Below are 16,363 nucleotides of genomic sequence, written 5' to 3' on the forward strand. Positions count from 1 at the left end.
AAGGAGAAGCCAGACGTATTACAGAAATTGTTTCAGGATCCAGATTTTACACTGGACATCAAGTGTTGATCCAAAAATGAAGCTGAAGATCAAACCTCCTGTTCAGTGATGCGCAGCAGACACTCCTGCAGGTCATCTCTGTCTAGCGGAGTACGGATTTTCCGGATCAGCTGTTCCTCATGACCCTCCACACGCATGCGGAAGTTACGCACCTCAGTTATGAAGTGGTTGAACACAGACTCCTCGTGTTCTTCTGTTGACCACCAGAGGGCAATGCATTACATCAGTGAGACTCCATGTCCAGACAATAATTTACATTTTGTACTTTTGTTTGTTTGCCTGTTTCTGTGTCTTGGTGAAAATACAGTGAAAATGTAGCTAGTGACAACACAACTAAGCCAAATTAATCTTTAACACTTGTGTATGTGCTCAGTTTTGTTAAAAATCTTGCAGACAATATTTCAGGACTTCATTATTAGATTACAGTGAACTCATGAAACCTCACAATGAGAGCAACATTTGTTTGAGAAACAAAAACAAAATTATTTAAAGTTCACTTAGTAATTACATAATGATTTTAGATGCATTACAAATGACTGTAGTTCAACTGCCAGATGAAATTTAAATGCATCCCCACAAACACTTGCTCTCTAATTTCTAATGTTGATGAGGAGATCTTTGCATGGATAAAACATCATTCCTTTTAGTATTAACTTTCTACTTAATAGGCTTAGGAGAACATGTGTTTCTAATGAACGCGTGCTATATGTCTGGTGGCACCAGTCACTGCTAATTCAAACATATAGTTCAGTTATTCTCTGAACAGCCCCACATTTCACTACTCACATTTGATGTTGCCCTGCTTTCTTAATATGGCCACAGTCTTTGAAAATGCATGACTTCTGGTCACTTTGTTGTATGCGTGGGTGTGTATGTGTACTGTAACTTGCCTCTCTCTGCAGATTTGAGGAGTTCCTCATAGTACTCCTTACAAGCCAGAACCTCCTTTTCCAGCTGGGCACAATCAGCCACTGTGAAAACATCCGATTCATCGCTGTCCCGCAGGAAGTCCTCAAAGTGAGACTGCAGGCTGCTCAGCACCTGCTCGTGATCACCTGGCAACAGGGTCTTGATCTAGGGAGAGAAATTAACATTATACGCTCATTAGGTTTTAAAACATAACTTTAGTCTCAAGGGACATGCAAACAGAAGATCTGTACCGAGGCAACAGTGCTTTTGCGGATGGCACGGATGTCAGTCATCAGATAGTGCCAGGACACGACGCTCTTCATGTTAATGTGAGAGTGATGCCACAGAGCCAGAACATTCTGATACAGCTGCTCAATCCTGATGGAGTGAGAGAAAGAGAACCAAGTATAATATTAATATTCAACATTTGTGAGCAACTGCTATTAAGATGAATGGGAAGGATACAGGACAAATATAGAGACCTCCCTCCTTCGTTTAAACTAGGGCTGCACGATATTGAAGAAAAATGCGATATGCGATAACATAAAACACTGCTTAGCCTTCGCTGTACGATTGAAATATATAATGATTCTTATTAAAGCTGCACAAGTTACTCAGTCAAGATTTAGTGATTTTCTCTTTGTCTTTTGTTGTTTGATTGACATTAAGCACACAGACGGAAGCAGGTTTATTAGGCTGCTGTCACTTTAAGAGCTGCACAGATCCAATATATTGTTACACGCACACTTTCTTTCTCAACTGTTTAGTCTACCTAAGACATAACTGACTGTGTTTACATAAATACTCACCAAGATGGGCATTTTGGCATTATTTTGTGTGTATTTGGCCATATAAGCTGCGGAAGATAACTGAACTCGGGATTACGCACTGTCCGAGAGGCAGCATTAAGCATGTCACACGTGTGTAACAGTCATTTCCAGTCTATGTCAACCTAAAACTTGGACTTTTTGTAATATTCTGGAGCATTAAAATCATGCAGTTATCATAAGCCGTTGCGATATGCATATCACGATATGTACATTTGCGATATTTCAATAATTTCGATATATATTGTGCAGCCCTAGTTTAAACAATTACTTAAATGCTGTATTTTATCATATTTGAACATAAATTGGACATTTCACTCTAAAGTTAGCATGAAATGAAAATTCATCTGTTTTCTAAATGCATGTTATGCATCTTATTAACAATTAATCCGTGCATATGGGTTATATTTAAAAAAATGTCTTCGTCATGTTTAATCAAAAAGTCATAATTGGATCTTCCAGTGAAAACGTTAGACTTCTCTTTGTTGACATATGCAGGACTCTCCAATCATTGAGTGTGCTTAAACTCCACCCCTGCAAGCTCATCTGCATACGCTTTTGAGAGCCACGCCCACATCCCATCATCCAATCAACAACCAATGCATAAAACCAAATCATCGCCCTACTTTTTTTTCCCGACGATCTGTTATTCTCGGATGTACGTCACAATACAGAAGATCTGTCACTACTTCCATTTTGCAACTTTTAAAAAGAAAAACAATAAAATGGATTCCCAGAATGTCCTCACTCCTCACCTGCTTGCCATTTCAACTGCCTCCTTGTTGGGTGGAGGAACACTGAAGCAGACCGAAGGCACCATGGCCTCATTTCCAGACGGACTGATCACTTTCCACTTTGCCCTGTGAGAATTACTTACTAGAACACATTCATCTTCTTTGCCGATGGTGATCTGAGGAGAGACGGGTCACAAAATGCATTATGGCAGACACTGCTGTTAATATGGGCAGCAGCAGTTCTGGTGTGGTGACCGTACCTCTATCTGCCGGTAGTCACAGATGGCTTTGACGGGGATGGAAGTTCTGATGGGATTCTCTGGGTTGCGAGCCTTGAGCTGAACAACGGACTTTGCCCGGCCCACTAACCCACCCACAGTGCTGCTGTATTTCAGAAGCTGTTCTTTCTCATCCTGTGAAGAACAAACATCAATCCGGCCTCAGTCATGCACATACATGTACACATTAATGGACAGGGTAATGCTCTAACCCCAAATAATTGCATGAATTTATTGTGTTGAAGCTAACTAACCATGGACTCTTGAATTAGATCTTCCAGCCGATGTAAACTGCTGCTTCGGTCGCAGCTGTACTTCCTGTGGATGGCATCTTGGAGGCTCTTAAGGTAATCCAATGACTCTTTGGCATCGCTGAAAAACTATAAGGAGAGTAACGTCATACCTGTTGATCTGACACAAACTCACTCAAGTCATGAAAATCTGTTACGCTAAAACTAGCTGTGTAACTCACGTCAAAGTAGACAGCGTTCTCTTTCAGATGTTGCTCCACACAGTGACAGAGCTGCAGGATCCAGCTCCACTGAGTCTGCATGGCTGCTCTGTATGCCTGATTCACAGACGGAAACAGAGGGAACATCTATGAATTTACTCAGTTTTATTATTTTATTTTATTTTATTATGGAATGGTCAAATAAAAAACAAAATAGTAATAAAGTGTTAATAAAATGTTTCCATACAGTTAGAAGGAACATATGTATTTACTAATTTTTAATTTAATTTTTTTTTTGTTCTATTCCATTCTATTCTATTCTATTTCATTATTTTAGAATGTAAAAAAAATAAATAAATAAATAAAAATAGTAATTTAATGTTTCCATACAGTTATAGGGAACATTTATTTTGTTTTGTTTTGTTTTGTTTATTTTATTTATTTTTTATTTTATTGTATTTACTCAGTTTTTTTTTTTTTTTAGTTTTTTATTTTTTTTATTTTATTATTTTATTTTATTTCATGGTAAAATAAAAAAATAAAATAGTAAAATGTTTCCATACAGTTAGAGAGAACATTTATTTTATTTATTTATTTATTTAATTTTATCATTTTATTTTATTTTACATTTTACTTTGTTTTGGAATAGTAAAACAAAAAAATATGTTTCCATAATAAAATGTTTCCATACAGTTAGAGGGAACACATATGTATTTACTCAGTTGTAATTTAATTTAATTTAATTTAATTTTTTTATTTTATTTTGGAATGAAAAAAAAAAAAAAAAATAGCAATAAAATGTGTCCATACAGGAATATCTATGTATTTACCCAATTTTAATTGTATTTTATTTTATTATTTTTATTTATTATTTTATTATTTTATTATCTTTGAACATTTTGCAGAATGTTCAATGAACTTGAATGAAAACGGAAGCTGTCAAATCCAAAAAAACCCTGAATATATCATAAATGTGGTCCATGTGACTGCTGCTCTATATTCTAATACGGCCCATGATGATAGCAAGTGTAAATATGCGAAGATCAGAAGGGAAAAATGACTTTAGAAGACTTAGGAAATAATGTACAAGAAGTTTGCCTAACCCTAACTACTTTCATCATATGGAAAGGAACGGCGTGAGCATTCTGCTAAACTCCTCCATTTGTGTTCCACTTAAAAAAACTCCTACAGGTTTGAAACAACATGAGCATAAATAAATGATGGCAGAAATGTCTTTTTTGGGTGCACTATTCCTTAAATAGTAGTGTCATGACTTTTTATATTTTATTCATAAAAATGATATTTTAAAGTTTAGATGGATAATTTCATTTGCCATTAAAAGAATGTTGCAGGCGTCAGTTGGCTCACCTCGATGGTCAGTCTGGCCGGATGGTTCTCCAGCAGGAGGCTCTCTGCCTTCTCCTGTACTGACTTGATCACCTCTTCCTTGTCATCCAGTTCTCTCATCAGATCCTGTGGAAAGACGCGGGCATATGAAGACATTCCTGCCACAGATATCTAGCCTCCTTTCCAAGAACCTGCACCTTAACACGCAAAGGCAAGTGAAGGCAAATCATGACGGATGTTTACAGTGCCGCCACATCTAACAGCTGTCTTTACTGCTCCAATAGAAGAGGATGTGTTCACTGCTGCTGCGGTTAAAGTTAGTTTCCAGTGCGGCTCTTGTGGATTAATATAATTATGGGCAGCTTTTCATATTGCTGAATGAAGCATCAAACCAAAACACTATTTATCATAGCTAATTCATCTGATGGCAAACTATATACATACTACTGTTCAAAAGTCAAAAGTTTGGGGTTGGTTTTTTAAATGTTTTTGAAAGTAGTCTCTTTTGCTACTTACTGACCCCATACTGCCAACAAAATTATATAAAGTATATGATAAATATTCCATATATGCCCTTTAGACTGAGCACAACATTCAGTTGATGTGTGTTGGATGGTCTTACTGCATGATAATCCCTCTTCCTCGAAATGTTACTGTTTCGTTCACTCCAGTCGAAAGCCACTTCCTCTTCCTCCTTCTCATTGAGCCAGATCAGCTCCTGAGTGGCACGGGATACAAAGTCATACAGGCTGTCCAGGTGTTTCTGCCTCTCACCAGAGCATTTCTGCAAACACAAGAGCACAAGAAACTCAGACACACAGTTCTTACGGAATGTGGCACCTAAAAGGCAGAGTTCATTTACCAGCAGCCTCCTGTACTGGCTTTCTAACTTGTTCAGCTTCTCAGAGTAACTCTGCTTCAATGGCTGGGTCATCTGGATCTGTCGGGGTGACACGGTAAGTTTATTATTTGCTGGTATGCATATAATTTAAAGGAATAGTTCACTCCATAAAAGTGACAATTTTCCACAGAAACTCATAAGGGAACAATATGATGGTGAGTTTACAATGACTGAATTTAGATTTTTTTTTTTTTTTTTTAATGAAATTTCTAAATATGTAATGGTTCACCTCATTCATTTTGGCTTCTTTAATGCTCATCTGGAATTCTTCAATGGCTTTGTGGAAATCTTTATGATTCCCTAAATTTGATTCAACACTCGGTAGGTCCGATCCCCATTCTGCTTGATCCAGCTGAACCTTTCAGAGACAAAAAGATCAGAGCAAAAGCGTTAATAACCTCGCCACACCTCTTTTTGTCTTGCTTTGCAGTAAAAATATATAAACATAATTACACAGTTTTGCTTCTCAAGCAAATGAATGTTTTTAAAAGACAATAAGGGCCAGATTTACTAAACAGGGCAAATTAGCGTGAGACCGAAATCCCATAAAAGCGGCAATGGGAGTGGAAAGTTCTGCGGGTGATTTACTGACATTGAGCACATTAAAGAACACAGAGCAAAGAACATTTCCATAATGACCAACATAATTTATTAAATTTGCGTAGGGTCATAAACAAGCAGAGACGCTGATATTTATGTGATCTACAGTACAAATAATGGCACAAATACCCATAAATTGACTAGCACAAACCTTCGTAAATAACACTGCATGATTTATTTAAATACTCTCCACCCATAAATACTGCTTCTGAAAGGGAAACTCCTACAAATGCATACGCAATAAGGTCAGCTGCAAAAACAACTGTGTCCACGACTTTTCAGCGCTAATTTTGCACTGCGTGTCTTTAGTAAATCCTGACAGTAGTTTTTAATGCCAAAAGAGGGTTTGCGCTGGCGCAAGCTGTTAGTAAATCTGGTCCTAAGACTTGATTTCAGAAAATATTAATTACATTTTGAATTGCATTTATTTTTCTTACTCTATTGGCAAATGATTTTTTCCTTATTTTAAGCATAAACCTCTGAAAATTTTGCAAGATATATTCTCTGAGGTAAATGACCTCAATAATTCTGTAAAATAACTCAAAGTTTTGTTTGCATCATCACTTAATGCATTAAAACAGCGTAGAAAATTGACAAATGGACAAAAATAATTTTACTAATTCACACAAAGAATGATAACTATAATGATAACTATATTAGCGTCCACACCATCGGAGGATATTGTTTTGTTTATTCTAAGCATGTATTCTATGCATGTATGTTGTCTGTCGCTTTAAATGCTCGAGCTTTTTAAAGCAGGATGGATTCTGATAGGCTGTCTGTTTTTATCAAAAAAATCATTCTAAAAATGATTCCAGCTATATTGTTTCCCTGTGCTGGTGTCATTATAGTTGTGGTGTGAACTTTGCTATTTTTTTACATTTAGAACGATTTTAAGAACATTGGACCCTATCATACACCAATGCAATGCGGCGCCAGTTGCACCAAGTGTTTTTTGCTAGTTTCAGCCTGACGCAGTTATCATTTTCACGTCCAGCGCCATGTTGTTTAAATAGCAAATGCATTCATGCCCATCTGTTCACCCATGGGCGTGCTGGTCTGAAAACGAGGTGTGTTCAGGTGCATTGTTGGCGTGTTGCTATTTTGAGGCAACTGAAAACGACTGCGCCATTTACCAACTGAAACCTGGTCTAAAGTCAATGCTGCAGTATTTTATTATTTTGTTGTTGTTGTTGTTGTTGTTATTTAAAGAGCGCGTTAGTAATATGCTCCTATGGGCGGGTGCACAACACGTGTACACTCTGCTTGTTACACACACAGGGACGCGCAGCAGCACACAAACATGCCAAATATTAAAAATGAAAGGATTACAATGTAAAAGATTATTATTGTGTACATAAAGATAAAAATGACTACATGTCATAATGGATAATCATTGCATGTATCAGAATGACCTATCTGCAGTAATGACGAATGAAATTGGCTAATTATTTGACCAATCATGGCAATACACACATGTATTTAAACTGACTCGTCAGGTTGAGGGTGTCTATAATCCACCATGTAAACAGCGAATCCGCCATGGTGCAAGCGCAGCTGGCTTTTAAAGGGAATGGGAGATGACACTCTGATTGGTTTATTGCATGTTACGCCCAAAACACACCCATGACTCATTAAGAGACTTGGTAAAACCCTTTTGGACCATGCACCTGGCGCACCAACCATTTTTTTCATCGTTAAACTAGCAAAAGTGGATTCAGACACGCTCTAAGTGTACCTGCGCTGCAGACCATGCACTTAAAATAGGGCCCTATATTGTTATCATCCTTAATCTGAACAGGCCTTGAGAATGATTTTTTTGCAGTGCACTAACAGAAGAAAGTCTTAAACATACCTGCATTTCCTCCACCCAGTTAAGTAGATCCTGCACAAACTTCATATTAACCTCATCCTCGGTCAAGTTAGGATCCATGAATGAGGATTTGAGCATGGGCTTGCGGATCTGCATTTGTTTGAGGTGCTGAAGGATAGGAGGCTCCATGCCTCCTCCTCCTCCACCGGTGGTGAGGTAAGTCTGGACCGAGGCAGGCTGCATGTTGGGGGTCATGGCTGGAGTCATTGCAGGACTGCCGCCCGTACTGACCAGGCCTCCGTGAGTGAGAGCTGGAGTGAGGGCAGGAGACAGTCCAGCATTGAAGCTTTGGGAAAAGTTTGAGTTTAAACTCTGCGTGATGCCGGAGATCATCATCTTGGTCTGTTCTGAGGTCAGTGTGCGTCCTTTGCTGTAAACGCTGGAGCACTCAGTCCTCAAAGCCAACAGGTCGTCGCGGAGCTTAGATACCCTGAGGAACCACAGAGAGCATCACTATTGCTCATTTTGAGAACACTGTTAACCCTAACGCTCAATATACTTTGAGTATATTGGTTTGAGTACGACAAACTAAAACAAAACAAATTAGTTCGGTTAAATGAACTGTTATGAGTATTTATAACTTTCTTTTTCTTTTGAGTTCACAGCACTGACATATTTCAAGTAAACTGAACTGTTTCATTGTTTTGAGTTGTATGAACCCATTTCTTTTAATTTAGACTAACTTAAACTGGGCTAGGATTTTTTATTTCCCATCATGCTTTGCCCATGGCACTCAAAAGAGAGATTAAATGCTAAAATTAAATGTTATATAATGTTTTGTTTTTTTTTTGTTTTTTTGTGCAAGATTAATGGTAAGGGAGATTTAGTAGTGATTAATGTTTTGTTAAGCTAATTTAGAAGAGTTTCTGTTAATGTGTGCTTTTGGAGAGTTACCATCATGGTGACAAGTGGCACATGTGGCTTGGTTTGAGAGCAGGTAAGTTACATGTTTGAAGTTGCTGTACTCATTCAGTAAGTGCTATGCCATGCTATTATTAATATGTTAGCAAATTAGCAAGTTGGCATTTTCTGAATTAGTTTGTTATAGCTAGCAAAATATTTACATTGAGATAACCTGATAATTTTAAGTTAAATGTATAAATTAGAGTACTCAAATATTTATACAATATACAAGTTAAGAACAATAAAAATGTATGAGTACAAAATAAAAATCTTACTTAAACTTTGAAAGTATGAAACTTTTTTCTAAACTTAAAAAATTCTCATTCAACATTTTTGAGTTCTGGCAACTTATGAGGGTTTACAGTGAAGTAAATAACTCATTTGATTTGCAAGAACTCAAAATAAAAAAGTTAATTAACTAAACCTTTTATGTTAATTGCTATCAAAATGTATGAGTTAGCTAACTCAGTACTTCAAGTTCATGAGTTCATGAGTACTACAAACTCAAAACTTGATAGTTCTGCTTACTTAAAATTGGGAACATCATAACTCAAAAAAATTGATGTAACTGATTACCTTAGCCCAACTTATTCAGGTTTACAGTGAATGCCACAAAGAAGATTATGAAGGCCAATTATTATCTTTAATAATGAAGTTCATTGATTCACGTTCTGACCTTTGAACAAGCTGATCAGCCAAGTAGAATTTCCCATCCAGTAGAAGCTGAATATCCACAACCTGCTGCCTCAATAAATTCTCACACTCCAGAAGATAACCAGCTATCTCCGCTTCATTTTGGAACTGGATTCCTGATTCCAAACGTTTCGCATCCTAGAGGAGATATTCGTTTTCTTTCAGATTTCCATTGTAAGAAAAACAATACGACATACCTTTGCCGTGGCAAAATTTCCAATAATTATTTAAAAAAATTTATTTTATTTTTTTTAAACTTTACACCTAAACATAGAAAAAAATTGAAACATCCTTAAATAATAAATATAAATTACTTGAGAAAAGTAAAAAAAAAAAAAATAAAAAAAAAACATATTGGCCCGGCTCCACAGACAGGGCTTAGATTAAGTCAGGATTAGGCATTAGATCAATTAGGACATTTAAGTCGCTTTTATAAAATGTTGCTTAAAAAAAAGCATTACTGGTGTGCATCTTGAGACAAAACAATGGCAGTGACATATTTTAAGATATGCTTTCAGTTAAAATAGCATTTTAGTCTGGGACTAGGCTTAAGCCTTGTCTGTGAAACCGGGGGATTAAGTATAAAACATTTTATTTCCTTACTCCACTGGCCCAATCAAAGGTATCTGATAATTTATGGAAATCAAGACATTTTCATTATGCATTCAGCAGATGCTTTTATCCCCAGCGACTAACAAAAGACAAAAACTATTGGCCATTTGTAATATATGCAAAATATTGACAAAGAAAGACGTCTGAACTCACCGACTGAAGAGCCGTCCGTGCAAGCGCTAATTTGTCCTCTCCAGCTATGCAGTCTCGCTGAACTCTGTTTGCAATCTGCTGGAGCATTTCAAGTCTATAAAAACAACAAGACAGATGCAGTCAAACAACAGGGTAGGTTTTGCACAAAAAGCTCATCTAAAGCTGTCCCTAAAGCGCGTGCGTCTCCCTCACCTGGGTCCATACACAGAGCTGTTATTGAGATAAAGCGGGGTGCTGGACAGAGGCTCGTGAGCTCCGGAGAGCAGGTTTTCAGCAGAGCCCAGGCTGGTTAGAGTGCTGTCACTCACTGATGAGGTGCTACTGCAGTACACCAGGTTGCTGTGCATCATAACAGACTAACAGTGTCTTTGGCCGACCCAGAGAATGGCGTTTACCACCCCTCCATCAGCAGCAGACACCCCACCGGCCATTTACAGCCCATCTGATGGCACCCGCTTCCAGCCACTGATATTTATAGGCTCATACCCGTGGCAGAAAAGCCAGCCCACAAAAACATTAGCCCCAGGTAAAACACTGAGCGTTCATTTGTAAGACAGATGATCCACCGCAGGTTCAGACAGTAAAGCTGTGAAAGACGTGGGTGTGCCACACTACACACCACATTCCTCACCGCCTTCACAGCCATTTCAATCATTTAACCATTTATGCCATTTATGGCTGTTGTTATATAATCACGTATAAATAAAAGTGATAACAAATATTAAATACATGAGTGATTTCCATATATTTCCAGGTGATTTCCAACACCATGTTTTCACATAAATATTATGAGTAATACAGCTGTGAATTGCACAGGTGTGACAGTCATATCTGTGCATAAAACAAAACTAATGTCTGCTGCACAACAATATAATTAAAAAATAAATTTCAATCTTTTTCAGCCTTTTGGCGATATTAGTTATATACACCTGTCAAAAGTATGAAAACATTACAATTTTTTATGAAGAAAGTCTCATGCTCACAGAGGCTGTATTTATTTAATCAAAAAATACAGCAAAAAACAGTGAAATATTAAAGTTTAAAATAACTGTTTTCTATGTGAATATATTGTGAAATGTAATTTATTTCTGTGATCAAAGCTGAATTTTCAGCATCATTACTCCAGTCTTCAGTGTCACATGATCCTTCAGAAATCATACTAATATGATGATTTGCTGCTCAAGAAACATTTATTATTATCAGTGACAGCTTTTTCTGCTTAACATTTGTTGTGGAAACAATTTAAAAAAAAGAGAGAAAAATAAAATAAAATAAAATACTTTTATTCATCAAGGATGCATTAAATTTATCAAATGTGACAGTAAAGACATTTATAATGTTACAGAATATTTCTGTTTAATAAATGCTTTAAATTAAATAAATAAATTTAATAAATGCTGTTCACTGAACTTTCTATATTCATCAAAGAATCCTGAAAAAATATCACCATATCCAAAAAAAATGTTGTGCAGCACAACTGTTTTCAACATTGATAATAATCATAAATGTTTCTTAAGCAGCAAATCATCATATTAGAGTGATTTCTGTAGGATCATGTGACACTGAAGACTGGAGTAAGGATGCTGAAAATTCAGCTTTGAACACTGGAATAAATTACTGTACATTTTAAAATATATTCAAATAGTAAACAGTTCTTTTAATTTGTAACAACATTTTGCAATATTACTGTTTTTACTGTATTTTTGATCAAATAAATGTATCCTTGGTAAACAGAAGAGACTTCTTTTTTTTAAAAAAAATCATGTTTTTTTAAACTTTTGACGTGTACTGTAAAAAAGTGAAGTAGCATATAAGGGTGATTTTAATAAACTATATACATATTTATTAAAACATTAAAAGTGGAGCATGTAAACTAGCATCACTGGCCCTAATTCATGAAACATAAACAGAACGAATTACAGCATTGATCTTGATTTTGTGAGTAAATTATTTCAGTACATTTGTTGTTTTTGAGTTTACGTAAGAATGGATTTATGAATGATTGACACAGAAAATCCTTCTGCTCATGTTTTGTGAATAAGGCATCCATCTCCTATTGATCAGAGAAACAGGTGGTCCCACCCCAAACTCAACCATTGGCTGCTACAGTTGTGGTCAGAATTATTGGCACCCTTGGTAAATATGATCAAAGATGACTGTAAAAATAAATCTGCATTGTTTATCCTTTTGATCTTTAATTCATTAAATTAGCAAAAATCTCACCTTTCATTGAAGGAAAAGAATTGAAAGCGGGAAATAAATGTTTTTCTCCAAAACACGTTGGCCACAATTATTGGCACCCCTAGAATTTTCTATGAGTAAAATATTTCTGAAGTATATTCCTATTCATATTTACATTTTTTAGCACACCAGAGTGATCATGAACATGAAATTGTCCAGCCATGACTTCCTGTTCCACAGGAGTATAAACATGAGGAAACACAAAGGCCAAATCATTCCTGTAATCATTCATCACAATGAATAAAACCAAAGAATATAGTTCTGATGTGCAGCAAAAGATTGTTGAGCTTCACAAAATAGAAAGTGTCTGTAAGAAAATAGCTAAAGCATTGAAAACCCCCATTTCCACTATCAGGGCAATAATTAAGAAGTTCCAATCAACTAAAGATGTTACAAATCTGCCTGGAAGAGGATGTGTGTCTAAATCGTTCTAATGTGCCACCGAGGAAAGTTTGAGTGGCCAAACACTCTCCAAGGATCACAGCTGAAGAAATGCAGAGATTAGTTGAGTCTTGAGTCTCAGAAAGCCTAAAAAAATGATCAAACAGCACCTACATCGGGAGGGTTTCAAGAAAAATCCTCTGCTCTCATCCAGAAACAATCTCCTGGCATATTCAGTTGTCAGACAAGACTGGAACTTCAAACGGGACCGGCTTCTATGGTCAGATGAAACTAAAAAAAGAGCTTTTTGGCAGCAAACCCACCAGATGGGTTTGGTGCACACTAGAGGTCGACCGATATATCGGGCCGATATTTGTCTTTTTTTAATATATCGGCATCGGCCGATATCCGTGTTTAGTAGCGCCGATTTAAAGCCAGGCACGTCCGCAGGCAGCCCTGTGTTATTGGTGCGGTGGAATGTGCTGCTGCCGCATGTGAATTGAAACTTTTGGAAGATTCAACAACAGTACTGGGAGATAAAGGTAGCCTAAAGCTTAAATTCTGATATTTCCAAGTCCTTTGGCCATATATTTACTATATATTACTAGTAAACTATGAAGTGTTGCTTCACTTAGTGAAAGAAACAACGGATAGCATAGAACCGTCGGGAACTGGCATAATGCTACAGCTGGTTGAAGGTTTGCTTACTTGTAGATAACTTTAAGGACTGTAGTCCAAAACTACCAGCAGCTTGCTTGCTAACATATTAGCCCCAATGTTATAAGTTCTGTTTTATTTTTCCTGTATCAGAGTCGGAGAATTTCACTCTGTGCTTGGGGGTGGAGAAGGCGGCAGCTCTCACAAACACTGCAGCGTGATTGAGGGCTACGTTACTCCGACAAATATTGTCAATATTAAGAGGATTTGGCTTTTCCAATTAATGTAAGCCTGTTACATTCTTCTAGTCTATTATTATTACTATTAGGTAAGCTACTTTTATTATTAAATTAATATTATAATAAATTTGCCCCGCAATAATTTCACAGCGCATCACCGCATAACTGACGTGCTGTGAGGATAATAAAAGATTAGGCTATCAGCTCCTCTTTGAAAATGTTTTAAACATTTTTTAGGTCTATTATACAATGAATTAGACCTATAATTAACATTATTAACAGTCTATAATATTTCCTAACACTGCAGTCATAAATGAAAATTAAGAGCAGCTTTAGGCTACTTCAAGCACCAACTTAAAAAAAAAAAAAAAAAAAAAAACAAGCTGTTTAACACGAAATACTATTCTTCTCATTTGTTTCACTATATGTACGGGCAACAAGAGAAATAATGGAATAAATTAAGACAGTTATATACCGTTATCAGCATATTATGTTGAAATTCGTCTCTGAGAGAAAATGCTCCGTTAATGCAGCATCAGGCAGCTCCGTCACTTTTACTTTCACTTTGAATACTGACCGAGGTTAAGCTTTTACCGGCATAACTTTTCCGCAAAGTTTGCACGTTGCTTCTTGTGTGATATCCATTGGCTCCCCTTCTTGGTTGAACCCCCGCGGATTTGTGCTACGCCACTGCGCAGAAGTGTATGACATTTGTTCGGAAGCATGGTTTGATGCAGATAATAGCCGGGTTTCCATCCAACTTTGCATTAATGAAAATTCAGCTCAAGAATATGCGCATCTGCGTGTGTTTCCATCATCTGTGTAATGGGAAATGGACATCAGCCTAATAAAGTGATGTGTTCCGACCAATGACTATATATATATACCTATTCGCACAGTTATTATCCTCATTAAACCTGTCTAACGTTGACCGTCAAGAATGTCAGAAATCACTAAGAGTTTAGCACTGTCCTTACATACAAGGCTGTGCAACATGACAAAGTTTTTAATTGATTTTTATTTATAAAGTTGTATTTATTTTATTTAAATGTATATTTAAGTTTACATTTATGTTCCAACAAACTTGAAAAATTCAGCTTGATAAATGCTCTAAAACTTTTATGTAAATCAAGTCAGTGTTCAATAAATGATGTTAAGTTTAGAAATGTTGTGCATCCACTTATTATTAGTGTGACATTTTAGCATGCAAATGAAGGGGAAAACTTCAAGATATCGGCCCTAAAAATCGGCAGCACATATCGGCCATCGGCTGACCCTGACCTCTAAACATCGGCATCGGCATCGGCTATAGAAAAACCCATATCGGTCGATCTCTAGTGCACACATGGATAAAAAGTACCCCATGCCCACGGTTAAATATACTGCTGGATCTTTAATGCTGTGGGCCTATTTTTCTGCTGGAGGTCCTGGACATCTTGTTCAGATACATGGCATCATGGATTCTATCAAATACCAACAGATAAAAAAACAAAACCTGACCGCTTCTGCTAGAAATCCAATAATGGGCCGTGGTTGGATCTTCCATCAGGACAATGATCCAAAACAAACATCAAAACCAACACAAAAATGTGTCACTGAGCACAAAATGAAGCTTCTGCCATGGCCGTCCCAGTCCCCTGACCTGAACCCTACAGAAAATGAGTGGAGTGAACTGAAGAGAAGAAGCACCAACATGGAGCTGGAATCTGAAAGATCTGGAGAGATTCTGCATGAAGGAATGGTCTCTGATCTCTTGTCAGGTGTTCTCCAAACTCATCAGGCATTATAGAAGAAGACTCAGAGCTGTTATCTTGGCAAAAGGAGGCTGCAAAAAGTATTGAATAAAAGGGTGCCAATAATTGTGGCCAACGTGTTTTGGAGAAAAACATTTATTTCATAATGTGATTTTCCCCCCACTTTCAATTCTTTTCCTTCAATGAAAGGTTAGATTTTTGCTAACTTTATGAATTAAAGATCAAAAGGATAAACAATGCAGATTTATTTTTACAGTCATTTTTGATCATATTTACCAAGGGTGCCAATAATTCTGACCACAACTGTATGTCTAGCTGCTTAAATGTCACTTTACATTATGTTGAGACATACGAAAGTATTTTAGTGAACATTTTTAAATGATGACACACTTTTAATTAAATCACTTGCATTTTTTGCAGCTGAATTAAAAAAAAACAAACACCTTAAACACCTTAATGCTGTGATCTTACTTAATGTGAAAAGTCATGAGACAAGAAATTATAGTGAAACTAACTTTCCGCGACGGTCCGTGCACTGTCCACTAGTGATGTATTGTGAAGTAGTTGAAGAACACATTGTATTAAGAACAGTAAACAAAGCAGCAAATCATTCCCCATCTGCAAATTTTTGAATGCAAAGGCTGCATTGGCATTTGTGCAATTTTATGTTTCTCCAACAGCTCATATACCTATAGGATTTTAGATATTTTCTCCAACAACTTTGAACATGCAGCATATAGAATGGTGCAT

General features: G+C 36.7%; 1 protein-coding gene across 6 annotated transcripts in view; it reads right to left on the bottom strand.

The window, feature by feature from the left end:
* Positions 1 to 16,363, bottom strand: part of dst (dystonin) — a 197,254-nt gene that overhangs the window by 96,340 nt on the left and 84,551 nt on the right. For all 6 annotated transcript variants that reach the window (XM_051916336.1, XM_051916339.1, XM_051916338.1 and 3 more), the window contains 14 exons: positions 10,342 to 10,435; positions 9,560 to 9,714; positions 7,963 to 8,410; positions 5,737 to 5,865; positions 5,469 to 5,546; positions 5,229 to 5,390; positions 4,628 to 4,732; positions 3,281 to 3,376; positions 3,063 to 3,188; positions 2,791 to 2,943; positions 2,552 to 2,706; positions 1,221 to 1,347; positions 951 to 1,134; positions 96 to 253 (listed from right to left, as the gene is read on the bottom strand). In XM_051916336.1, coding sequence (XP_051772296.1) covers positions 96 to 253; positions 951 to 1,134; positions 1,221 to 1,347; positions 2,552 to 2,706; positions 2,791 to 2,943; positions 3,063 to 3,188; positions 3,281 to 3,376; positions 4,628 to 4,732; positions 5,229 to 5,390; positions 5,469 to 5,546; positions 5,737 to 5,865; positions 7,963 to 8,410; positions 9,560 to 9,714; positions 10,342 to 10,435 — 2,170 coding nt within the window. The remainder of the gene's footprint in view (positions 1 to 95; positions 254 to 950; positions 1,135 to 1,220; positions 1,348 to 2,551; positions 2,707 to 2,790; positions 2,944 to 3,062; positions 3,189 to 3,280; positions 3,377 to 4,627; positions 4,733 to 5,228; positions 5,391 to 5,468; positions 5,547 to 5,736; positions 5,866 to 7,962; positions 8,411 to 9,559; positions 9,715 to 10,341; positions 10,436 to 16,363) is intronic.

This window comes from Ctenopharyngodon idella, chromosome 13, assembly GCF_019924925.1.
Source record: "Ctenopharyngodon idella isolate HZGC_01 chromosome 13, HZGC01, whole genome shotgun sequence".
Classification (NCBI taxonomy): domain Eukaryota; kingdom Metazoa; phylum Chordata; class Actinopteri; order Cypriniformes; family Xenocyprididae; genus Ctenopharyngodon; species Ctenopharyngodon idella.